This window comes from Leopardus geoffroyi, chromosome C1 (assembly GCF_018350155.1).
Source record: "Leopardus geoffroyi isolate Oge1 chromosome C1, O.geoffroyi_Oge1_pat1.0, whole genome shotgun sequence".
NCBI lineage: Eukaryota > Metazoa > Chordata > Mammalia > Carnivora > Felidae > Leopardus > Leopardus geoffroyi.
This window is the reverse complement of record NC_059328.1, coordinates 221,575,376-221,599,600: the sequence shown is the minus strand read 5'-3', so window position 1 is coordinate 221,599,600 and position 24,225 is coordinate 221,575,376. Positions and strand designations below refer to the sequence as shown.

Below are 24,225 nucleotides of genomic sequence, written 5' to 3'. Positions count from 1 at the left end.
TTTGTTTAATGGCCGCGCAATACTGTCACTGTATGCACTGATGATTTTCCTTTTGGTCTGAGACCTGTAGTTTTTCTTTGAAGGGGTTTTTTTATCTAATAAGTCGTCAAATTTTTTAGCATAGAATTTTGCATAGTATTCCCGTAGTGTGTTTTCACTGTGGTGGTCTCTTTTGCATTCCTGATGCCTGTAATTCGTGTCATTCTAGAATCATCTTCCTTTACCCTGGTAGTAGTCTTTGCTCTGAAATCTACTTTTTCTCGTTAAAATAGGTTTCTCTTAAGCAGTTTGCTTTTTTTTTTTTACTCAATTTGACCATCTCTGCCTTTTTTTTTTTTTTTTTTTTCTTTTTAAAGGTACTTTTTTTTTTTTTTTTTCCCAACGCTTATTTATTTTTGGGAAAATAAGAGAGACAGAGCATGAACGGGGGAGGGGCAGAGAGAGAGGGAGACACAGAATCGGAAGCAGGCTCCAGGCTCTGATCCCTCAGCCCAGAGCCCGACGCGGGGCTCGAACTCACGGACCGCGAGATCGTGACCTGGCTGAAGTCGGGCGCTTAACCGACTGCGCCACCCAGGCGCCCCATCTTTGCCTTTTAATTGTACCTAATTACATTAGTAATTGTAGATATCCTGTTTTAATCCATGTTTTAATCCATATTTTTAGTAAGTGTGAGGAAATGTGAATTTTTTTAATTTTAAAATTCTGTTAAAATTCATGTAAACAAGATTTGCCATCTTAGTGTACAGCCCCAGGACATTAAGTGCATTCACACTTGCTGTGCAGCCATGACCACCATGAGTCTCTAGAACTTTCCATCTTCCCAAACTGTCCCCATAAACAAATTCCTTTGGCCCTCCACAGCCCTTGGTCACCCCTGATGTGATTGTTCTGTGCGGTTCCGTTTCAGTCCACCGCCTTGAACTTGTTCTCTGTGTGTCCTGTCTTTGTCCTCTTTTTCTGCCTGCTTTTGGATTTAATAGAACTTTGTTTTTCCTTTGATCTCCCTTTATGGCTTACTGGATATTATAGCTTTTACTTCAGTGGTTGTTTCAGAGTTGTCCGGGCACACGTTCCACGTGCGCTTCCTCCGGGTCACTTCGTGCTATGGCAGTGTCGCTGGAGGTGCTGAGAATCCCGCGTCCCAGCACTGCTGCCCGGCCTCCCTGGTCTGCGTTGTGGCCCCGCGGCACCTTCTTGTTTGCACATTGGTTTCTTTCCCTTAGTATTAACGTGGGTCATGTGGCAAGAACGTATTTAGTTTTGTAAGAAAGTGCCAGCCCGTCTTCCCAGGAGGCTGCTCCAGTGGCAGGGTGGGCATCCGGGGGCTCTGCAACCTTGGCTTGGAGGTTTTCTTTCTGCACCTGACTCTGTTTTGGCACCTCCCACAGTGTCTGTGAGGACACGTCTGAGGTCCTCCTTTACTTTGCGCCTCCACACACGTTCTTTGGCTCTTGTTTTTAGGAGTGTCTCGTAGGCTTTGAGCGACATACGACATGTCTGGGGGTCCTTTTCCTCGCGTTTCTTGGAGTTCATTGAGCTTTCTTGGATACGTGAGTTTAGCATTGTCATCAAATTTGGAAAAATTGGGGTCACTATTTCTGAATATTTTTTTTCTGTCCTCCCCTTCAGGGACTCCAGTTACCTGATGATAGGCAGCCAGGTTGTCCTGTGGTTCATTGGTACGCTATTTATTTGAGTGGAAAGGTGAAGTGGTGTTTTTTCTCCATTAGTTTCTTTAAATTTATTAATTTTCTGCAGTGTGTAATCTGTCTGTATCCCACCTAGTGTATTTGTCATTTTGGACATTTTCACCTGTAGGGGTTCAGTTGGAATATTGGAGGTTTTACATTGACACCTTCAGTCTTTGTTTGCCTTTTTGACCATATGCAGGGTCGTGAAAATGCCTGTTGTAGTGTTATCGGTCTCCTCCGGTTCTTTTTTTTTATGGTTTTTTTTTAATCTGAGGTGTGGATGCAGAGGGAGAGAGCGAGAATCCCAGGCAGGCTCCACTGCCCAGCGTGGAGCCCAATGTGGGGCTCGATATCAGGACCGTGAAGTCACGACCTGAGCTGAAATCCACAGCGGGATGCTCAACGGAACGACCCGGGCGCCCCTCAACCCACTGGTTCTAGTGTCTGTGTCATTTCTGGGCTGTTTTCTGTGCTTTTCTCAGTGAGGTAGTTTTCTCCTGTTTCTTTGTTTATCTGCTATTTTTTCATTGGATGCCAGAAGTTAGGAGGTTTACTTTGGTGGATGCTGGATAGTTTTGCATTCCTGTAAGTGTCTTTCAGCTTCGTTAAGGTACTTTGAAATACTTTGCTCCTTTGTGGACTTGCTCTTGAGACACGTGAGGTGGCGTCACAGCAGTGCCTAGTCTGGGGCATTACTTCCCACTACTGAAGTGAGGCTTTCCTGTGCCCACGTCCTGGCATGTGGACAGTACTGTGTGCTGTGGTTTGCTCCCTCTAGTGATCCGGGGCTCTTTCCCAAGCCTCGGCCATTTCCCTCCGCACGTCAGTATGGGAGCAATGTCCAGTTCACGGGGGCTTCTGCCCCCACGCTGCTCCCTCCCCTCAGGCTCTGACCTGTCAGTCCTGTGTCCTTGACGCTGGGACTTGGCCAGGGGGCAGTCAGCAGGCTCACCTTCCTTCCTCCCTGTCTCCAGTGTCTTGAACACCATTGTGTCCCTGTGGGAGGTAAACCTGGTCCTTGTGTCACCTTGACTAGAGGCAGGATAGGTGCTGACCCGCGGGCATATCGGTGTGTCTCTGCTTGGGCACCAAGAGAACCAAAGGAGGAAAGCGCTGTTTTGACGGTGTAACCCGGGGGCTTCCCTTCCACATTGTGTGAGCCACTGCCCCCGCCCCATCCCACACCCATATTCATGTACCCACTCATGCACACAGGCTCCGGGTCCCTGGGCGGCGGGCGTGCCATCCTGTGTCCCACACCTCACGGACTGTGTGTGATTCCAGGCCAACATTGCCGAAGTGGAGGTCTCCATCCCCGCCAGGCTGCACAACTCCCTCATCGGCACGAAGGGCCGCCTGATCCGCTCCATCATGGAGGAGTGCGGCGGGGTGCACATCCACTTCCCCGTGGAGGGCTCGGGGAGTGACACAGTTGTCATCAGGGGCCCCGCCTCGGATGTGGAGAAGGCCAAGAAGCAGCTCCTGCACCTGGCAGAGGAGAAGGTGAGCCCCACGCCCAGGAGTGATGGTGCCGTGTCTGTCCCTTGCTAGAAATCCTTGCCCTGTTTTTGTGGCAGGTCAGAAAACTGCTTCATTACACCTTTATGTCTCTGATTTTGCCATTGCTGAACAAAGGGCCTTGTCAGGTCGAATGCCTACCTGTACGATGTAGAAAAGTTGCGGTTTGGCGTATTGGCTTTTTAAAGTAGGATTCATAGACCATAAAATCCACTTTTCTGAGTTTTGACGAGCATACACACACTGACATGACCACCACTGCAGTGAGAATGTTTTGGCCATCACCTTAAACTCTGCATTGAATCACCTTTGCCCCTTTGTCAAAACCCACGTGTGGGTCTGTTGCTGGACTCTGTGTGTCCCAGTGACACCATAGGGTCGGGGGGGCTGGGAGAGCCCTTTAGCTTTGTGCTTTTGTAGAACCACTTTAGCTGTTCTAGATCTTTGCCATTCTGCATTTGGAAACTGCTTACCAATTTCTAGGGGAAAATCCTGCTTAGATTTTGACCGAGACTGTGTTGAATCTGTAGACCAAATTGGGGAGAACTGACCTCCCGGAAATTCAGTCTTCCAGTCTGTTTTAAGTCTTTGATTTTTAATTGGTGTTTTGTTATGTTCAGCATGTGGCTCTCCTTCGTGTTTTGTTCAATTCATATCCTCACTATTTTGCTTTGTAGCATGGTTGTTAATTAAATTAGTGTCAAATTCCAGCTAGTGTCATGTATTGAAATATGTTTTTTTTTTGTAGTGGCTTTGTTTTGTGCATCTGCTTTAAAGTTCAGTTACTAGTATTAGTAGCTTTTTTTGTGAGTTTTATGTGTAGAACATGTTGTCTTTGCGTAGACAGTTGGGTTTCTTTCTGATATGTACGCCCGTAGGTCTTGTCCTATGCACCACGCGGGCCTCCAGTATGGTGTTGCGTAGCAGTGGGGAGGGCAGACAGCCTTGCCTTGTTGGCAGCCTTTGGGGAAAGTGCTCAGTCCTTCACCATGAAGTGGGAGTTACACTGTCTTCCAAAGTTGCTCTTTATCAGGTTGAGGAAGTTCCCGTCTGTTACCGATTTGCTCAGAGTTGTTGCGGGAACAGGTGTTGGGTTTTGTAGGAAGATTTTTCTGCATCTGTTGACATGGTAGCATGGTTTTTCGTTTTTTAAGCATATGTATTAGATTTTTTTGGTTAGCTTTTTCCTTTTTTTTTTTTTTTTTTTTTAATGTTTATTTATTTGGGGGGAGAGGAAACAGTGAGAGAGAGTGAGAGAGAATCCCAAGCAGGCTTTGTATTTTCAGTGGAAAGCCCCACACAGGGCTTGAGCTCATGAACTGTGAGGTCACTACTGTAGCCAAAATCAAGAGTCAATGCTTAACCCACTGAGCCACCCATGTGCCCCTAGTGGTTGTTTTTTGTTTGTTTTAATGTTTAACCGACCTTGTGTTTTTGGGTGACCCCACTGGTTTAAGTGTGTCATCTTTTATCATGTTGCTAAGCTGGGCTCACTTTGCTCATTAGCTTTTTTTTTTTGAACGTTGGTTTATTTTTGAGAGACAGAGTGCAGGTGGAGGTAGGAGTGGCAGAGAGTGGGGAGACACAGAATCTGAAGCAGGTTCCAGGAGCTGAGCTGTCTGCACAGAGCACGACGTGGGGCTTGAACTCACGAACAGTGAGTTGGATGCTTAACTGACGGAGCCACCCAGGCACCCCTGCTCATAGGTTTTTTAATAATGGTGCTATTTGCCAATGTCGTTGTCTGAAGAATAGAAGATTTTCTAAGGGGTGTTTTGTGAAACCAGCATTTAAAAGATAACAAAATTCACTTGTTTATTACTCTGTTTAGCATGCTGGTAGACCCTCTTTTTTTTTCCCCCCTCTTGTGTTTCTTCATGCCTGTGAGCCAGGTTTCAGGATACAAGGAAGAAGGGGGAAGCATTGTATGGGTCTGAGTCAGCCAGGCAGAGTGTGTGCTCCAGATGAATCCTCAACAAGGTCGTCGTGTCGGGGCTTTTGCTGAGCCCTGGCTTCTTGGTGTCAGACTAGGGCCTTGGTTGGCTTCGGTCTCTCCGAGATTGAGATGGGGCCTTCCTGTTGGGAAGTGCTCCCCTGTGGCGAGAGCAGGTAAAAGCCTAGACAGGGAGCATTCTGCTCGACTTGGGAGGACCGGGAGTGCTGTGGGCTTACTTGCTGTGCAGTTGCCTCCTACTTGCCTAGCACCCCGAGGCCACACTCACCAAGTCCCCTCTGTAGATGGAGAGCACTGGCGGGGGTTCGGTCAGTTTGGGGGAGCAGCAGGACTGGGGCTCTCAATCCACATGCTCTTGGCTATCTGAGTGTCTGTGGTCATGGTAGATGGCATGTAAGTACTTCCCGTCTGGGAGTCCGTCCATTAGTTTCCGTGAGGCTCGATTAGCCCCACGCTGTTGTTCTCTAGGCCCTCTTTCTCACTTGCCCAGGGGACCAGGCAAGTAGCATCAGACCAATGTATCTGCGGTTGGTTTCCACAGCAAACCAAGAGTTTCACTGTTGACATCCGTGCCAAGCCGGAATACCACAAGTTCCTCATTGGCAAAGGGGGTGGCAAAATACGCAAGGTGCGCGACAACACTGGAGCCCGTATCATATTCCCAACGGCTGAGGACAAGGATCAGGACCTGATCACCATCATTGGGAAGGAGGATGCTGTCAGGGAGGCACAGAAGGAGCTGGAGGCCCTTATTCAGAACCTGGTAAGGCCCAGTGGGAGCTGCCCCTTGGTTGTCCATCCTGTCGGCGTGGTTGACACGAGTCCTCTCCCTTTCCTTTCCTCCAATGCTGTAGGATAACGTGGTGGAGGACTGCATGCTGGTGGACCCCAAGCACCACCGCCATTTTGTCATCCGACGAGGCCAGGTCTTGCGGGAGATTGCTGAAGAGTATGGTGGGGTGATGGTTAGCTTCCCACGTTCTGGCACGCAGAGTGATAAGGTCACCCTCAAGGGCGCCAAGGACTGTGTGGAGGCGGCCAAGAAGCGCATTCAGGAGATCATCGAGGACCTGGTAGGTGCCTGGGAGGGTGGCAGGGCTCCAGTCAGGCTGGGGCTCTTTGGTTCTCAGTCTTGGACTCTCAGCCTCTCTGGCTTTACTCTTGGCAGGACACTGCCCTTGAGCAGCAGCTTTTGAAAACACGTTATGAAATGAAATCTGTATGAGGAACCGGCTTCCTTCTCTCTGCCTCTCCTTCCCAACGGGAAGAAAAGAGATGGCAGGGGAGGGCATGTCAGCGAATCCACATGGAAACTTGTGGGGTTTTCTAAACCAGCCCTTAGAGAGCCTCACCCCCCCCTCCAGGGCTCCTCCCAGCCCTCCCCTGCTGGGGCCTTGGAAGTACTGTCCTGACCATTAAGCCTGATGCCTCCTCACAGAGTCAGAGCCACAGCATTTGAATGTCACCTGGCTAGTGCAGTCACCCTACAGGGACAGTGGCTAACAGTGCCGCGTGCTTTGTGCTCGGGGCAGGGGCTCTGTGCATGGAGACAGGAGATGGTCACACGTGCTCTGGGCAGCAGTGAGTGCTGGTGCCGTTTTGTATAGACAGGTCATCAGTACTTAGTCACTGGGAGATGTCTCAGAAAGAGGCCTCCCTGTCAGTCCTGCCCCCACCCTCCCTCTGTCCACCCTGTTGTACTTTGAGCACTTGGAAAAGGGGTGAGGGGGGGGGCGTGCATCTGTGCATTTGGGGGTCTCTGTAGAGGATTGAGCGGAAGCTGGTGAAAATATGCGTCGAGCCTAAGCAGTTAACCTTTGCCTTTATTTTTTTCTTTCTTGCTGTGTCCCCCTGCCCACCCCCCCCCCCCCCCCCCCAGGAAGCCCAGGTGACCATAGAATGTGCCATACCCCAGAAGTTCCATCGATCTGTCATGGGCCCCAAAGGTTCTAGAATCCAGCAGATTACTCGGGACTATAACGTTCAGATTAAATTCCCAGACAGAGAGGAGAACCCAGGTGGGTCTCAGCGGTGAGCTCTGTGCTGAGTGGGGAGCCAGGGGGTGTGTGAATGGACCTCCCCTACGGAGGGTGGGCGTCAGGTGGCCATCATGTGTGCTGCCTCGTGTGTCAGTGCTGGCGTGCTGCTGGAACACCCGGGTCCCAGGGTGACCAGGTGGCCTTCGGGCAGGGTGACAAGGCCAAGGACGGCAAAGCAGCTGCGGCCTCTGATGCAGGGGTTTGGTTCTGAGGCTACTTACAGATTCCCAAGTGATGTGTGTGACGGGGCTGCTCCCACTCTGTCCACTGCAGCTGCCTCTCCCCTAAGCACCCCTACCTGGCGGGTCTTGTCCCTTGTGAGGCAGGCGGCTCCAGTAAAGGTGGCCACTGGCTGCCCTTCTGTGACACCCCTCCCCCCGCTCCATGTCCTGCTTGTCACTTGGTCCTGCCTGTGTCCCGGGAGCACGGCAGGGTGGTTAGGCAGCCAGGAGGTGACTGGCTTGTGGGGTCAGTGAGAGCAGCGTCCTGCCTGTGTCTCAGACCTCACTTGGTCACGCCAGGCTCCCAGCTAGGTTGCAGCCCACTGTGCCGTCTCTGGTCTCGTCTGGCCGATGACCGACCCTGCAGCCTCCTGGGTCCTCCCTGCCCCCCCCCCCCCGAGCCCCCCCTCTACCGCCGCCGCCCATCTCTGTCCTCTCTGGAGCTTCTTGTGGCCATTGAAGCTCTTGTTTCCTTAGAACATGGGCTGTTTGGAGTATATTTGAAGGAACATCGTACCTGAAAAAGACATATTTTAGATGTTCATTATTGAAATTCACTCTCTTTCGTTTTGCACCTCCTCTTCTATGCACACACAGTTGTTGTTTCTGAGACATTGGAGTGTAATTTTCAGACTCGTCCCTTATCTGTAGTGGCTACTTCCTGAGAATAAGGATGTTTTCTTAACGTCATTAGAGATAACTGTGGCACATCCCCCAGAATCCGCGGAGCTGGCGTTCCGTGTACTGGTACTGAGTTCGTGGTCGATGGTCACATCTTTCCGGTGCTGGCAGTTCTGCAGCGTCCACCTCTTACCCTGGTCTGTGCGGCACTGCCCGGCCTGATGCTCACTCGCTCGCTCGCGTTCATGTCGTACAGACTCCTGGGTTCCATCCCGCTCCGCGAACCTTGCTTTTGTGTTGGGTCCACACTTGTCCCCCACCAGCCCACTCCTGTGTTCGTGTCCCTTCACTCTTGAGGCTTGCCTGCCTCCTGACATACGAGGCCGCTGGAGGCTTCCCTCGTCCCTCTCGCTGCCGTGTCCCAGCATCGTGGCTCAGTTTCTAGGCTCCGTACCCTTTGGGCTCACCGGGCATCACGTTCCAGCCTCCAAGGAAGAGCGCTCCACTCCCGGCCTCACTGTGGGGCCTTTGTTGCCACCCAGGCCAGGCTGCAAGCCAGGCTGGCGCCGGTCTGCCCTGCCTCTCCCGCCAGGACTCTGAGCTGCCCTGCCCTTCTCCCCAGTTCACAGCGTGGAGCCGCAAGTCCAGGAGAACGGTGACGATGCTGGAGACGGGAGGGACACCAAAGACACCGACCCTGGCTCCCCAAGGAGATGTGACATCATCATCATCTCTGGCCGGAAGGAAAAGTGCGAGGCCGCCAAGGAAGCCCTCGAGGTGGGTGTGCCCTCATGCAGTGTGTGACTGGACCTCGTCCCGGCGGGGCTGCCCCAAGCACCTTGGCTTGCACCGCGGGCTGTGCTGGACCGGACCCGGGCACAGAGCCCAGCACTGGGGGCTGGGCAAGTATGTGGAACCGGCAGGCTTCAGTGACAGCAGCGTCGACGTGATCTGTAGCCTCTGTGGCCTAGTGATAACCACTGCCATCTCAGGTCTGTGAGGAGGAGTCTTTTGTGTGGGGGGCACCTACCTGAGAGCCACCTCCCTGTTGGGCGCTGCTCTAAATGCTGTGTTCCACGGTGTGCAGATTAGTGCTTAGGTGGAGTGGACAGACAAGAAGCAGAAACAGGTCATGTGTCAGGTGGTGCTTAAAAACAGTGGAATGTGGAAGTGAAGGGGTTGTGGAGAGGTGGTCAGGGGCTAGCGTAGAGAGAGAGCAGGGGAGCCCATGTCCCCCGCTGTTAACCCAGCAACCCACGCAGGCTTGGCTACAGTCTGTTCCTGATGTCAGTGAGGCCAGCTTCTGTCCCTGAGCCCCACCGGTCTCTCTCCAGTTGCTCTGTTTTTCCTGGATTTGTTTTGTTTCTGTAAGAGGTTTGCCACGGTTAAGGGCATAGGCTTGGGGTGAGGGCCAGAAAGTTTGCTCTGGTGGCGTTAACCTTAAAACTGGGTTCTGGATTCTCTTCCTGTGTTTTCTGTTGAGTTAAAAGTCTGGGTGAAGTTCTCAGTTGAGGCAGAACATCATAGAAGGTTCCAGGAAGCGCCCTGTAATTCTCACAGGGTCACTGGCTCCCTGCCAGCTGCTGTCAGGCCCGACCCTGTCTTCTCTGCAGGCACTGGTTCCCGTCACCATCGAAGTGGAGGTGCCCTTTGACCTTCACCGGTACATCATCGGGCAGAAGGGGAGCGGGATCCGGAAGATGATGGATGAGTTTGAGGTACTGGGATTTGCAGTCTTTCCCCAGGAGCCAGTGTTGGGGGCGAGCCCTCCCACGGGCCCCTGGCGGCTCAGCCCCTCGGCAGTGCGCCTCATCCTGGTCGTGCCCCGTAGCAGTGCTCCGTCCCCGGTTCTTGTGCGGGACCCCCGCCGGTATCAGATCTGTGTCCCCTGCAGGTGAACATCCACGTGCCGGCACCAGAACTACAGTCTGACGTCATCGCCATCACTGGCCTCGCCGCGAATCTGGACCGGGCCAAGGCTGGGCTGCTGGAGCGAGTGAAGGAGCTGCAGGCTGAGCAGGAGGACCGAGTGGGTGTCAGCCGGGCCCGCAGGGGTGTCCTCCAGAGCCACGGTCCCCGGCCACACTGCAGGCGGTTCAGCCACATGGCTGCAGGGGGACCTGGCCACCCGGGGAGCCTTCCATCAGACACAGCGTTATGAGCATGGCACTTTTCTCTTCAGTGTAACAGGGGCAGAGTTAGATTTCCCGTTAATTAGCACTTTTTTTTTTCAAAGTAACCCTGCCACGTGTGGTGTCTCCAACCCGATAGGTAAGGTAAGGTTGGAGAGGCCTGGGAGCTATTGCTGGAAAAGAACCCCGAATGTGAGTGGTGTGGCCCAGGGTGGGTGTCAGCAGGCCCATGCGGACCTTCTCTCCGGAGCTGCCCTGCTTTGAGTAGGTTTGGGGACCCATCTCCCTGCTTTGGAGAGCTGGCATCCGAAGGGCTTCCTAAGCGCACGGCAAGGCTGGGTGTTACAGGCTCTGAAGCCCTGCTAGAGATTCTGTAGGGAACGGGCTTCCCATGAGGAGGAGGACTTTCTGGAGTCTTGATGCGAAGGGTCCGCAGACCTCTGGAGCCTGGTTCCTGTGGTCTAGCCTCTGGCCGTAGATGTCCCAGGCCGGCCGTCCTTCAGCAGTCTCGTGCCGCCTCTTCCTTCTGGCCTGCTTTCATACCCCAGGCTTTAAAGACCCCAGGACGTGTTTACGCTTCCTCATCACGTCCCCATGGAATTCACTGGAGAGCCAGCTCAGAGCCCACCACGCATGGTGCCAGTCTTGTCAGCGCCTGAACGGTGCTCTTGTGAGGGGGGTACACACTCGTTCCGGGTCAGCCCTCCAGCTGGCAGTGCACAGAGGCTAACGGGAAAGTGTATCTTGCTTTTGTCACTGAGGAGATCTTTGGGGTCGAGGACAGAGTAGGGTTGACATGTGGCTGCATGTGGTGAAGGTCAAGCCCGAACTCCACCCTTGTCTCACCTGCAGGCTTTAAGGAGCTTTAAGCTGAGCGTCACTGTGGACCCCAAATACCATCCCAAAATTATTGGGAGGAAAGGGGCAGTGATTACTCAGATCCGCTTGGAACATGACGTGAACATCCAGTTTCCCGATAAGGATGACGGGAACCAGGTAAGAATGCCTGCTTGGGTCAGACTCTGTGGCTGGAACGCTTTGGGGCAGGTGGACTCTCGTACCCTCACCCTGACCTGGGAGCCGTGAGCGGGCAAGCATAGGGCCTGCCCAGGTGGGCGGGGAGGGTAGAGCGCAGAGGGGCAGGTCTCTGAGGGTCTGAGTTTTTGCCTTGGGCTTCGGGGCCCCATCTCGGTCTGTGCCAGCTGGGCGAGGTCTCCCTGTGCTTGGCTGCCACGTGAGTGCGGAACATTTCTCCCACGCCCGCCTGGTTGTTCGTGGTAGGCAAGCTTTGGCTCCGGCTGAGTCCTTCTTCGCATCTGTACCCACAGGTGCGGTCCTTCAGAGGGCACCCTCCCCCTGCCTATCACACCCCAGCCCGGCTTCCTCTCCGCTCCCATCAGGGCTCCCTTCCAGCATAGCACTGCCCAGTGTGGGAGCCTTGGTCTCTGCCTGCATCTCTGGCCATGGTACACAGCCAAGAACCCAGAAATGGTTCTCTAGAACCTTCTGGTCAGCAAATCCCAACATGCCTCTGCAGACTCTGGCCTTTTCAGCCCCGTGTTCCCGTGCTGTGGCAGACTGCCTGTTTCTGCACCTTCCTCCTCTGCTCAGCCCGAGTCTATAAGCCACGCACTTAACCTGAGTTCAGAAAGGCAGGCAGGCCTACAGGGCTCTCTCTGGAGCCCCCACCTCTCCTCTGCGCCTCCTGCCTGGTCCTGACCTTCCCTGGGTGCATCCTTCTGTTCCCGCTGCGTTTCTAACAAACATGTTTATGCTCCTGATCTTTCTTATGCTAATTTGTGGTTTTTGTTCTGTTTCAGTGAGTTCTATGCCCAACGTGGGGCTTGAACTCATGACCCTGAGGTCAAGAGTTGCCTGCTCTTCTGACTGAGCCAGCCAGGCGTCCCTTTAACTTTAATTTTTGATGTTGAATCCTGAGAATTGAGCTCCTTTAAACTCCGCACCTTCACTACCTTCTATTTTCTTTCATTTTCCCAAGGAAACGTGACTTTTTTAGTCATTGTTTAGGGTTCAAACCACTCGGGCTAGAGTTTCAGAGCCGAGTAGGATTGGGTGGCCATGTGATTTTGATACGCAGCATTTTCCTGTGAGAATTATGCTTCCGTTTGCAGTCTGTTCTGTGTCTGCATTTGGCACAGCGCTCGCGGCTGCTGGTGGGTTCTGGACTCCGCCAGGCAGGTTCTAGGCACAGCCTGCCGCCCCCCACCCCTCCACCGCCACCGTGGGGCCTGCTGCTGCTCTGCTTCCGCCTGGCTCATTCTGGCCTCTTTCTCCTCTGGGAAGATCTCGAAGTGTCCGCTCCTTTGTTTCCAGGTGTTTTGTTCTCTGGTCCTTTCTGTTGTTCCATTCTTCCGTGGGTGTAACTTTTCCTTTGTCTTAAAGGACGTAGCTTACGTGTGTGATTTTTTTCTTCTTTTTTGTCGTCGTTTCGCTTTGAGTCCTGTGTTGGCTCTGCTCGCACTGTGCGTGCGTGGTGCTGTCACCCGTCCACGTGTGCTGTTGGAGGGAAGTCCTGCGCAGGGGCGTGCTGGGGCTGTGCAGTGCAGCCGCACTGTCCCGCCCCTTCTCTCCAGGCGGGTCTGTCTCCAGCGAGACGCCTCCAGATGCAGGGCCCGAGGTGACCTTCCCGTGCCCTGTGTGGTCTCTGACGCAGCACCCTCCTCGCCTGCAGCCATCTCTGTGGCCACGTGTCCTTTCTTTTCCCGTACACGTCTGGGGGGAGGCGGGGGCGCAGGAGCTAATGGGCATCATTGACCTGTTTTAAATCAGCTTCTGGCGGTCTCCCCCATCTTCTTTCTCTCCTGAGCGGTCAGTGTTTCCCCCCAAGCTGAGGTCTGCCTCACTCCGCCAGCACTGCCTCTTGCCGCCTCGTGGAGCCGCATCTGCTGGCTTGAGGCTCCCAGCCTGGGGTCTCTAGGGGCATCCCCTCTTCTGACTGCGCTCTCCTTTCTTAGCCCCAGGACCAAATAACCATCACAGGGTATGAAAAGAATACAGAAGCCGCCCGGGACGCTATATTGAAAATCGTGGGTGAGCTTGAACAGATGGTTTCTGAGGACGTCCCACTGGACCACCGTGTTCACGCCCGCATCATTGGTGCCCGTGGAAAAGCCATCCGCAAAATAATGGATGAATTCAAGGTGGGTCCCCAGCCCCACCACGAAGGGTGCCGTGTAGTCCTGGAGGCATGGTGGGTGCAGTGGGGTGTGTGGTCCCACGCTGTCGGGGGAGTGAGTGCCTGGGACCACAGGTCTCCTGCCTCGGCTGCTGACCGCCCTAGGGGTCTGGAACGGGAGACTTCTGAGGCTCTGGTGCCCGTCCCTGAGTTGGTGAGGTCATGTGGAGGTCCCAGCTGCGTATACGCGACACCGTCGGTCAGCGTCCCACACTGGCCTGGAGGAGACGGCATTCCCTCGGTGCGGCAGGGTCCTGTACTGTCGTGATGTGTTAGCTCTGACATACAGGACCTTGGCTCCTGAACACAAGGTTAATTTGGGAAAACTTTCCTAGAGGTCCACCATTCTCAGCCACACATGACCATGACCCTTTGGTCCAGAGACTCCAGATGGAGTGTCCTCAGACACCTCAGCGGCCGCATGTGCTGTCTTTCCAGGTGGACATTCGTTTCCCGCAGAGTGGGGCCCCAGATCCCAACTGCGTCACTGTGACGGGGCTCCCAGAGAACGTGGAGGAGGCCATCGACCACATTCTCAACCTAGAGGAGGAATACGTGAGTCATGGGTGGGCAGCAGGCCTGTGCCTGGGGCACCCTGCCTGCCACTAACCGGCCTGGGGCAGCAGCAAGGCCATGTATGTGCGTCCGCTCCCAGAGGCACGCCGGTTGCAGGGTGTCCCCCTAAGCGAGCCCTAAACACTTGAGACAAGGCAAGCGTGGTCGTCGTGTGTGCCTGCTGCAGACTGACGCCCCCACCTGTGCCCACAGCTGGCTGACGTGGTCGACAGCGAGGCGTTGCAGGTGTACATGAAGCCGCCAGCCCACGAGGAGTCCAAGGCGCCATCCAAGGGCTTTGTGGTACGGGACGCTCCCTGGACCGCCAGCAGCAGCGAGAAGGTCAGACAGTTAGGCCCGCCGTTGGAGGTGGGGGCGCCCCCGGCACTCGCCTCTCGCTGGGAAGCAGCTCACGCGGGACCTCTTATTGAGGCTGTGCCCTCTCCCCCCTACAGGCTCCTGACATGAGCAGCTCTGAAGAATTTCCCAGTTTTGGGGCTCAGGTGGCCCCCAAGACCCTGCCATGGGGCCCCAAGCGATAATGATCGAAAAGCAGAAATCTCTCCAGCCTGCTGACCCAAACCCCACCAACACATGGTTTGTCTCAATCTGACCCGGCGGCTGGAGCCTCTATAAATTGTTGACGCTTCCCCCTCCCCGAGGTCTCGCAGTGAAGCCAGGCGCGCCAGCACCCCGCGTGCGCTCAGGATCTGCTCCCTGACACCTTCGCTCTGGGACGGCTCTCCACTGTCGTGAACACTAACCGAGGTAATTGGACATTTCCCCATAAGCGTCCTGGCTCATTCAGCATGTCCGTAAGGCTCTGGCCTCCGCTAGGAGAGCTCCACAGCTGTGGCGGAGTCTACTTCCTGTGTCATGACCTCAGGAAATAAATTTCCTTGACTTTATAAAAGCCAAAATGTTTGCCCTCTTCCTTTCCCACCTCCTTTCCTCCCTTTGCCTGCCATCCAGACCCTCCTTACAGAATGCAGTCCACCTTCCAGCTGCCAAAAGCCCACTTGGCCCAGACCACAGAGTGGTGAGGGAGACCCAGTTTGCACACTGGGAGTGCCTGGGCCCAAAGGAGAGCCGTGGTGGAGCCAGAGGGGACCGAGAGGCAGCAGGGTGACTGGGTTCTTGGGCTGTCTTGGCCTCACATGTGTTGGGGTCTGAAAGCACCCAAGTGTCTCCGCCCCCAAGCGTGGTGAGCAAACCCCAAAGGCAGGGCCGCGTGTCTCCGTCTGGGCCAGCCGTGGCTGTCGTGGTGGCCTGGTGTGGCCTGAGAGACATGGGGACAGGGAGAGGGGCGGCCCGCAGAGTGGCAGTAGAGACTAGCCGCTCCTCTGTGGCCCCCTCGCCCCAGGCCAGGTGTCCAGCGTCCTCCTTTCTACCTCAGAGCCAGTGTGGCTGCTCTCGTGCTTAGGGTGGTGCCACCCTGGCGCTCAGCCTCTCGGTGTAGATGTTTCTGGTGGTGGCGTGTCTGCTGCAGCCCTGGGGGCGGGAAGCCGGTGCTGGGGCTCAGCCAGGCTGTCCTCTGACGCACGCTCGGATGCTGCGTGTGAGCCCCCGGGAGCTGTCTCAGAGAGGCAGGCATCGTGGTCCTGGGGCAGAGAGAGGTGGTCGCTTGGCCTGGACCGGAGGACCCGGTGCTGGTGAGGGAGGGTCCGCTCTTTCTCAGGTGTGTGCTGGGTGACTGTGGGTGTCAGACCACGGGCCTTGGCCCGACCACAACGTGCCCTGCCCCCCAGCGGACTGTTGAAGGTCAGCTCTGGAGAGGAGAGGTGGCCCCGGGCGGTACAGAGGCGCCCGTGTGTCGCATCGTGAGGGAACGAGGATGGCCCTTTGTGTCGGCCCCCTGGCCTCCCCATCTCTGCCTCTGCCCGCACGGAGGTGATGGGGCCCTGTCGGGTTACCCCACCTGGGATACTGGAGTTCCTGGGGGCCAGCTCGTGTCTGGCGCACACCCTGCGCCGCCCCTGCACCCCCGTCCTTCACTCTCCACTCAGTAGCTCAAGCCCGGTGGTCTCCAGACTCTGAAATTCTAAGTAGACTGAGAATTGCTCGACCCAAGTGTACCTTTGGCTGCCCCTGCCAGCTTTCCGTCTGCCACGGCAGCCTCCAGCGTGCCCATCTGTGGGAGCGAGCCACGGGGGTAGGAGAGAGCACCCACCTCAGCAGGCGGCCTGGGTGTCCCCAGAGTAGGCCTGTGAGGAGACGGAGGAAGGGGAGGCACCCCCTCCCCTCTCGGGGAGCCTGATTGGGAAGGGCGGGCCCCTCCGCCTCTCCACCTGCATGAGGTTTGGAGCCTTTCCCGTGGGCCGTCTTGTTTCCCTCTGCCTGCCCCTCTGGCTCCCTCGGCGTCTGCCCAGCCCTCTTTGCCCTTCATCTTTTCTACGGCATCCTTCGACGTCCCCCGCCCTTCCCCAAACGTAAATTTTAAATTTTCACAAGTTTTTGCACATCTGCATTTATCGCTAAATGTTGTAGATACGAATCCCCCCTTCCCCTGAACTGTGGGATCTTGCGTGCTCTGTTTTTGGTTGTTGTTGGTAAAGACTGTTGGTGGCCCTGCCCAGGCCTGGTCTCCTGTGGCCGCCCCTGCTGCTGGGGCAGCCCTGGGCAGGGTGGGGTGTGCGTGTCCATTTCCTTTGTTGAATGTCTTCCATATTATGTGTTTCCATAGCTATGATCCGTCCCTTGGCCTTAATTTTGGAATCTGGAGATTATATGCAAACATGTGTAAAGGCTTATGAATATGGATGACACTGGAATTTTATAAATTCTAAAATAAAACCCAAAACCAGATGTAGTGTGCTAGAACTCGTTTTATCATGCGGCATGTCGGTTCTCGGTCCTGTGGAACCAGGGGTGTCTTCAACATGCTTTTGAGTGATAACTAGGGACCCATAGATAGTTCTAGTCTCCAGTGCGATTCTCCCGGTGGCACATGGGAGATAGAGCTGTGCCCTGCATGCAGAGAGCTGGGGGTGGGGAGGGCCCTGAGCCACAGTGTCGGGGCCAGCATCTCTGGTACGGGGCCACCTGCCCTGGGGGCTGGGAGGGAGGTGGCAGGGAAGCTCCAGGTGCTGCTGCGGGCAGGGGGTTTGGGGGGAGGGGGGGCGGCAGCCGGCACCTGAGGGGCTAGGGCTCATGAGCAGAGGCCCAGGGTCACCGAGGGCACCACAGCTCTGGGCCAAGAAGGGGCAGAAGGTGGGCTGTGGCCTCTGAGGGCAGTGAGCCTTTGACATCTCCGGGGCAGCAGAGTCCCTCACCTCCAGGTGGGACTGCTGGCTTGGGGTGACCCCCGTGACCTCAGAGAGAAGGGACTTGTGAGGCCTGGCCACCTCCTGGCAGTGTAGGCTGTGGGCCCAAACTCCTCTCTGAGCTCTGGGAGTAGTTGTCCTTTGCTCCGTTTGTTCCAGAGAGAGCCTGTCTCCAGGGAAGGGTACAGGAGGGGTGATTGGACTGGCTACCCTGTCACAGGCCAGGGTAGAGTGCTCGGCCGGGCACCGTGCCGCCGGTGGATGAGGGAAGGTAAAGCGGGGGGCAGAAGGGCTCACCTCATTCTCAGCCAGCGCCTGCTTGGCGAGGTAGTACTCTCGCTTCACCTTGACCTCCACGGACTCAGGAATGTCGGGTACCAGGAGGTCGAGGATCCGGCCGATGGAGAACACCACATGCTGGGGGCAGGACACAGTACGAGCAGTGGGAGGGCGCCCACCCCTCGGTAAGACAGACGCCTGCGGCGGTGGCCTTAATGGGGCCAGGGGTGCACACCTGCTCCCCAGGTGTGAGCTGAGCTGGAGAGGAGCAGTGCAGGAAAGGGAAGCCCTGGAGGCAGAAGCCACCGCTCCGGAGACCTGCCCCAGGTCTCACGGCCTGTGGAGCCTCCCCGGACCCAGCAGTGCCCAGAGCAGTTCAGTATCCACACAACCTAGGCCAGGCAGGGGTTGACAAAGTTTTCAAGACGGGGAAATGACAGTGCACAGGAGAGTGGCCCTGTGACCGGGTAGTAGCTTGGTTGCACACCTCCCCACCCCTACCCCCACCCACACACACACACACACACACACACACACCCACATGGTGGGATTAGGCAAAGCATCCTGGGGGAGGGGTGGGTGTCCTGCCAAGGCCAAGAGAGCCAGTCGGGGGAGCCAACGGGAACTAGGAACTTGGCTAACCTCAAACACTATGACGAAGGCCAGGCGGATGGCCAGAAGATTCCAGTATGTTGGAGAATACTGCCCATCATCTTCCCTGAAAGCCTGATACCTGCAGGAGACACGGAACTCAGTGTGGGGAGCTGGGGCTGAGGGTCAGCTGAGGAGCTGGCAGGGGCCCTTCTTAGCTTCTCTACTTTCTCCTTCCCTGATCGTGTAGTTCTGGGCCTGGCTTGCCTGAGAGTGCCTGAAGGAGGGAATATTCCTAAACGGTAGTAAACAGTGCCTTCGGCTTTAATTCTTGGGGTTCCGGGGTTCCAAAGGGATGGATGGGCTGGATTGTCCCATTCCCTACAGCCTGCACTGGGCCCCAGAGTGGCAAATGCCCTGTTAATGTCATGGATGTGATAATATGATGAATCTGCTTCCGCCGGTGATGTCAACCTCGTCAACACTGTGAAAACCTGCCATTCGGAGATCAGTCAGCTGTGCCCAGACACCTGTCCAGCATGGCTCTCCCTGGCTAGAATAAGCTGGTAAGTTTTGCTTGCTATTTCCAGTTTGTCATCTTGTCATCCTTTGACAACTTCCTGTATTTCCGGTTAGATTCGGCATTCCGTTTTGACATAAACTGCCATGCTACACTCCATGGAAAGCAGTATTAGGGCCAACTTTGTAGAAAAAGAAACAATTCTTGAACATTAAAAAAAGTTACTGAAGGAAAAATCCTCAATGCATGTAATAAACTATAAGTGGCCTAACTAGACACAACAGAAGAAAGACTGGGAACTTGGAGACGATTATATGAAATCACCCTGAATGCAACACAGAGAGCCAAAAGATTGCAAAATGTATCCGTGCCCTTGGGACGTGAAGGGAGAACAGAGATGCTCCAACATAGCAGTTCCAGAAGCGGAGAATGAATGCAAAGAAAAGTTAGAGCAGCTCTGTTTGAAAAATGAGATGGAGAGGTTTCCATGGGGCGCCTGGGTGGCTCAGTCGGGTAAATGTCTGATCAGCTCAGGTCAAGGTTTCACGGTTCATGAGTTTGAACCCCACAGTGGGCTCTGGGCTGACAGCTCAGAGCCTGGAGCCTGCTCCGGATCCTGTGTCTCCCTCTCTCTCTGTCCCTCCACTGCTCACACTTTTCTCTCTCTCAAAAATAAACATTAAAAGAAGAAAAAAAAAGAAACCGAAATGGAGAGGTTTCCAGAACTAAAGAAAGACATCACCTTTCAGATCAAAAGCACGTAACTGATTTCCAGTGAGAAACTTTTAAATAAACTCTACGATGGCAGAGACCTATCAGTAACACAAGTCAAGGAAGATGAGGAAAACCTTCTATGCTTACCAAAGCTTTCCACAAGAGAGTAATAGTCCCAAAGAGCTAAGGGAAGATAGCTCAATGGAGAACTGTATACCTGCTATTGGAAGGACAAAGAGATATTTTCCGATATAAAAGGCAACATACAAAAGGGTTTGCCAACTACACACCATTCCCGAAAGCGCTAGTCAAGGATGTACTTCTGCAAGAATGAAAGTGAATTCAGAGGGAAGGCAAAGCGAAAGAAAGCCCTGTAGCCATAGAAGCTACTAAAACATAGACATGATTAACAAATGACTAGAAATGTTTTTATTTTTTAATACTAAAACTCTGTATAACAATAATAAGATGGAGTGGTGGGTGCTAAATAGGCGATAAAGCATGTGAATTCCTTTAGTCTGATAGGAAAGTTTATATAGTTAAGAATGTATGCTAAAAATGTAAGGATAATCTCTCAAAGAATAAAAATATACACCATCAGTTTTAAATGAGCGTAAAGAAAAAAAATTCTAGTCATTCACCAGAAAGCAAGAGAAGAAGAAAAAGGAAAAAAAAATGAATGGAAAAAGTAAGTATCCACTAAGAAGAGATCACAAATAAGAACTTATGCAACTAAGAACCTCACGATACATAAAGCAAGATGTGACAGAACTACATGAAGAAACTGATAACTCTACATTCCTGGAAAGATTTTCACTTCACCTGTATCAGAATCTGATAACGCAGCGAGGTGGGGGGTGCAGAAAAAATCCAAACAAGAAAGTTAAGAAGCCTTACCTCAGAGGTTTATAGACAGCCTTACTTTAAAACAGATAATACAAGATTCAAGTTCACTTGAACCAGCAAAAATCAAGTGAGCAGATCATAAAGGAAAACAACAAATGTTAAGAGATTTGTATCATATGGACTCTTCAGGTTCTCTGATCACCAAGCAGTTAAACCAGAATGGTTTTTTATAAGTAGAACAACAACAACAACAACAAAACCCTCCACACTGGGGAACTTTTCTAAATAATTCATAGATAAGTAGGGGGATAACAACTGCAGTTAAGAGATTCAGAAGTGAAGGGACAGGTATTATCAACGAAATGAGGCTTTTAAGGGGTAGGGTCAAGTAAACTTATAGACATAAATACGTTTATTAAAATGAAAGACAGAAAAGGGCACTTGGGTGGCTTAGTTGGTTAAGTGTCCGACTTCAGCTCAGGTCACGATCTCACGGTTCGTGGGTTCAAGCCCCGCATCAGGCTCTGGTGCCGACCGCTCAGGGACTGGAGCCTGCTTTGGATTCTGTGTCTCCCCCTGTCTTTGCTCCTCCCCCGCTCATGCTCTCTCTCTCTCAAAAATAAACATTAAAAAAAAATTTTTTTTAATGAAAGACTGAAAGCAAATCAGCTATGATGTCAAGTTCAGAAGATTGACTTTTTAAGAGGAAAGAAAACTATCTGGAAAGAAAATGAGATAACTACCAAAACAGAGCTTAAGCAAATCATCGTAGAATACTATGAACAAGTTTGTGTCATTCTGTTTTTAAAAGTAGTTGGAATAGGGACGCCTGGGTGGCTCACGGTTAAGTGCCAACCTCGCCTCAGGTCATGACCTTGCGGTTCATGAGTTCCAACCCAGCATCGGGCTCCGTGCTGACAGCTTAGAGCCTGGAGCCCCATTCGAATTCTGCATCTCCCTCCCCCGCTCGCGCTCTGCCTCTCTCTCTCAGAGATAATAAACATTTTAAAAAATAACAAAAATAAAATAAGTAGCTGGAATACAGTTTTCTGCAAATGAAATTGCCAAAACCGAGAAGAAACAGAGACGGGAAATAAACCTATGCCCATGAAGGGAATGGCAATGGAAGTAACAGGCGCCTCCCCAGCGGCCCAGTGTTGCCTACCAAGTCGGCCTGGGTCGCCGTGTCCCCAGACGCCGGCCTGCGCTCTCACCTCCTCCCCACCCCTCACCCCTACCCCAGTCCCCGCCCCCGCCCCGCCCCCGCCCCCGCCCCCGACGCTGGTCTGCGCCTCCGGGCCCCGCCCCCACCGGCTCCCCGGCCCCGCCCCCGGCCCCACCTGCAAGTGCGGTTGTGCGCGGAGGCGAAGGCGGGCGGCGCGCGCGCCAGCGTGAAGTTGACGAAGCCGCGCAGGTCGGGGGCGCGGGTCCACCGGTAGTAGGCGCGCGGCAGGAAGTCGGACGCGAAGGCCAGCAGGAAGGCCTGGGCGCGGGGCGGCTGGTCAGCGCGGGCCCGTCCGCGCGGCCCCGGCGCCCCCGCCCCGCCCCGCCCGCGCGCTCACGTTGCTGACGACCGCCAGGTGCGCGATGCCAGCCAGGATGTGGGACCAGATGCCGATGTCCTGCGCGCGCTCGGCCACCGGGCGCCGGTGCTCGCAGACGAACTTGCGCGCGTCCAGGCGGACCTCCACCCAGTTGTTGAGCAGCGCGAAGAGCGGCGCGAGCGGGCACGCGGCCACGAAGATGGTGACGAAGCCGAACTGCAGCACTGTGGGCGAGGGCCCCCGGCCCGCACTGTGTGAGCCCTGTCCGCCCGCTCAGGCCGGTGAGCAGAGCCACCCGCGCCTGCCACCAGTGGGTGCCACTGCCCGCCCGCCAGCCTTTCGCAGGCCCTCCTCTCCGGAGGCTCTGGGGACACCTGCTGTTCCTGCTGGGCTCATCTGAGACTCAGCTGCAGAGCCCCCGCCCCCGGGAATTCTCCCCTGGCTGCTCCCACAGCGCTGCAGGCGTTTCTGGCCGAGCTTGGGCCTCCCCTGGCTCTCTGAGGTCAGGGACTCTGGAACTCTCCAACCTGGGTGCTCAGACACCCTGAGGGCTCGTGCAGCGATGGAAACAGAAACCTTCTGATTTCAGAGCCGACTTCACCATTCACCCCTCTGGAGGGGGGAGCTTTAGGGAATGGCTTTTGTTGTTTTTAGGTTTTTTATTTTTCAGTCATCTCAACATCCAACCCGGGGCTCGAACTCACAAGATCAAGAGTCACGGTCCACAGACTGAGCCAGCCGGGTGCAACCCCCACCCCCACCATAGCTTCCTGAAAGGGGTTCCTGGGTCTCATGTGAAATCCTGAAGGAGAGCATTGGGTCCCATTTCCTGTTGTCCAGTGAAATAGGGACACATGAGGTCCATCAACCCCACTCACATGCTATGAAAAAGCATGACTCTCCAAGAACTGTCCTGCTCCCTTTTATGCAAAGAACGTCACCACTGTCACTCGTTTTGCTTTGGCTTCCGGAGACCTCAATGTGTTGGGTTCAGATGCAGTGCTTTAGAGTAGGAGTGTGCCGTGATGGCTTCCCCTCCCTCGTCTCTGGGTAAGACCCTGGACGGGCAGGGGACCACTACCCATAGTAGACACGGCCCCTGCCCTCCGAAAGCGCTCCACCCCACGTGGGGGAATGAGCCGCAGGCATGGGCACCACCTGGCTAGGGCACAGTTGAGGGTCCAGTGAAGAGTGTGGGCGTCGAGAAGCTCTCGAGAAAATCAACTCCTCGAGCCCACCGCCTCCCGCCCCCAGGGCCGGGTTTCTTGTGCACCTCTCCTCACTCCCTCCATGTGCCCTGGCCCATGCTTCCCAGGGTGGGGGGAGATTAAGGAGCACCCCACCCACTGCCCCCAGGCCCTCTTCTGAACCCCCGTGCCCAGGGCACTGTCCCTTCCCACCCTCGGCCATCCTTCTTCAAGATCTCCCCTCTCCGAACCCCACAATCTCCCTTCCGGAACCTTTGCAGGCCCAGCTCCACCAGGGACCCTCTGTCCCCACGTCCACATCATCTTTCAAGGTAGATGTACCCAGAGGAACACAGGCTGGAGCCCCTCTCGGGGTATGGCTGCCCCTCCCCCCCCCCCCCCAAGTCCCTGGTGCCGGCCGAGGCCGTGGCCGTGGCCGCTAACATGGCTCCTACCCATTTCGAGGTACTCGTCGAACAGACCCTCACAGGGCAGAAGCTCGTAGTCGGCCTCCCAAGGTGCCTGGCCAACCGCCTCAGAAACCCCCGCCTTCCTCTTCTTGGAGCGCAGCCGGAACTTCTGCCACCAGCCCTGTAGCTTCCTAGAGGAGGAGACATCCAGGAAAATGGCCCTTGTTCTCCCAGGCCTGGCCACGCTTGCTCTGTGGGTGAGGGGCAGCAGGGGGAGGAGGGCCTGGGCCATAGGGAGGGCAGGGGTGAAGATCTTGTGGAACTCACTGGCTGAGAGCATCTACACCCCCCCCCCCACCCCACCCCGCCATAGGGGCAACGCCTCCCCCGACCGCCCCCACCCCCCACCCCACAGTGCCCTGGGGAACTGCAGAGAGGTTCCAAGCACTAAGTCAAGGTCGGGAGGGGGCAAAGGACACCGCGGTGCCAGTGGGGGCAAACGTGTGCGTCGCTCTATCATATTCGGGGAGGGGGGGCGGGTGTGTCTGTTGCTCTGCCACACTGTCAGGTGTCCAGCTCCTGTCCCCGCCAGGCACCGAGGTACACGCTGCCCTTGTAATCTCACATTCAGCTTCAGGGCACCAACTGCCCAGAGAAGCAAGGCCACACCCAGGGGTGTGGGGGGTGTGGATTGGTCACGGTCCCACAGCTAAGGGGAGTCAGCTAGCGGGGGAAGATCAGGTGTGCAGGGGCCGACGGGAGGGTGTCCGGGTCGGCTCCAGCCTGGGAGGGGCACCCCGTTGCCTTGAGGAGGGCCACGGTGGTGCCAGTGGGGTGGCACCGGGGAGATGGAACCCCAGTCGTCCCTGGTCAGGGCACCTGAAGCCTGGGGCCTCTCGCTGCTCCCTCTGGTGCTGGCCTCGAGAATGGGGATGCTAAAG

The 24,225-nt window shown here is 55.0% G+C and overlaps 2 protein-coding genes across 8 annotated transcripts in view; one reads left to right on the top strand and one right to left on the bottom strand.

Moving 5' to 3' along the window:
• The window catches only part of LOC123599730 (high density lipoprotein binding protein), a 76,472-nt gene extending 59,737 nt beyond the window's left edge, over window positions 1-16,735 (top strand). For all 7 annotated transcript variants that reach the window (XM_045482003.1, XM_045482004.1, XM_045482006.1 and 4 more), the window contains 12 exons: window positions 2,979-3,197; window positions 5,708-5,929; window positions 6,021-6,239; window positions 7,046-7,184; window positions 8,670-8,824; window positions 9,661-9,765; window positions 9,942-10,076; window positions 11,032-11,175; window positions 13,155-13,340; window positions 13,814-13,930; window positions 14,144-14,272; window positions 14,386-16,735. In XM_045482003.1, the coding sequence (XP_045337959.1) occupies window positions 2,979-3,197; window positions 5,708-5,929; window positions 6,021-6,239; window positions 7,046-7,184; window positions 8,670-8,824; window positions 9,661-9,765; window positions 9,942-10,076; window positions 11,032-11,175; window positions 13,155-13,340; window positions 13,814-13,930; window positions 14,144-14,272; window positions 14,386-14,472 (1,857 nt within the window). In that variant the 3' untranslated portion in view covers window positions 14,473-16,735. The remainder of the gene's footprint in view (window positions 1-2,978; window positions 3,198-5,707; window positions 5,930-6,020; window positions 6,240-7,045; window positions 7,185-8,669; window positions 8,825-9,660; window positions 9,766-9,941; window positions 10,077-11,031; window positions 11,176-13,154; window positions 13,341-13,813; window positions 13,931-14,143; window positions 14,273-14,385) is intronic.
• Window positions 16,736-16,737: 2 nt separating this feature from the next.
• Window positions 16,738-24,225, bottom strand: part of ANO7 (anoctamin 7) — a 29,194-nt gene continuing 21,706 nt past the window's right edge. The window contains exons 19-24 of the mRNA XM_045482010.1: window positions 23,330-23,475; window positions 21,706-21,911; window positions 21,484-21,626; window positions 18,115-18,205; window positions 17,491-17,610; window positions 16,738-17,359 (exon numbers count right to left, since the gene is read on the bottom strand). Coding sequence (XP_045337966.1) covers window positions 17,243-17,359; window positions 17,491-17,610; window positions 18,115-18,205; window positions 21,484-21,626; window positions 21,706-21,911; window positions 23,330-23,475 — 823 coding nt within the window. The 3' untranslated portion in view covers window positions 16,738-17,242. The remainder of the gene's footprint in view (window positions 17,360-17,490; window positions 17,611-18,114; window positions 18,206-21,483; window positions 21,627-21,705; window positions 21,912-23,329; window positions 23,476-24,225) is intronic.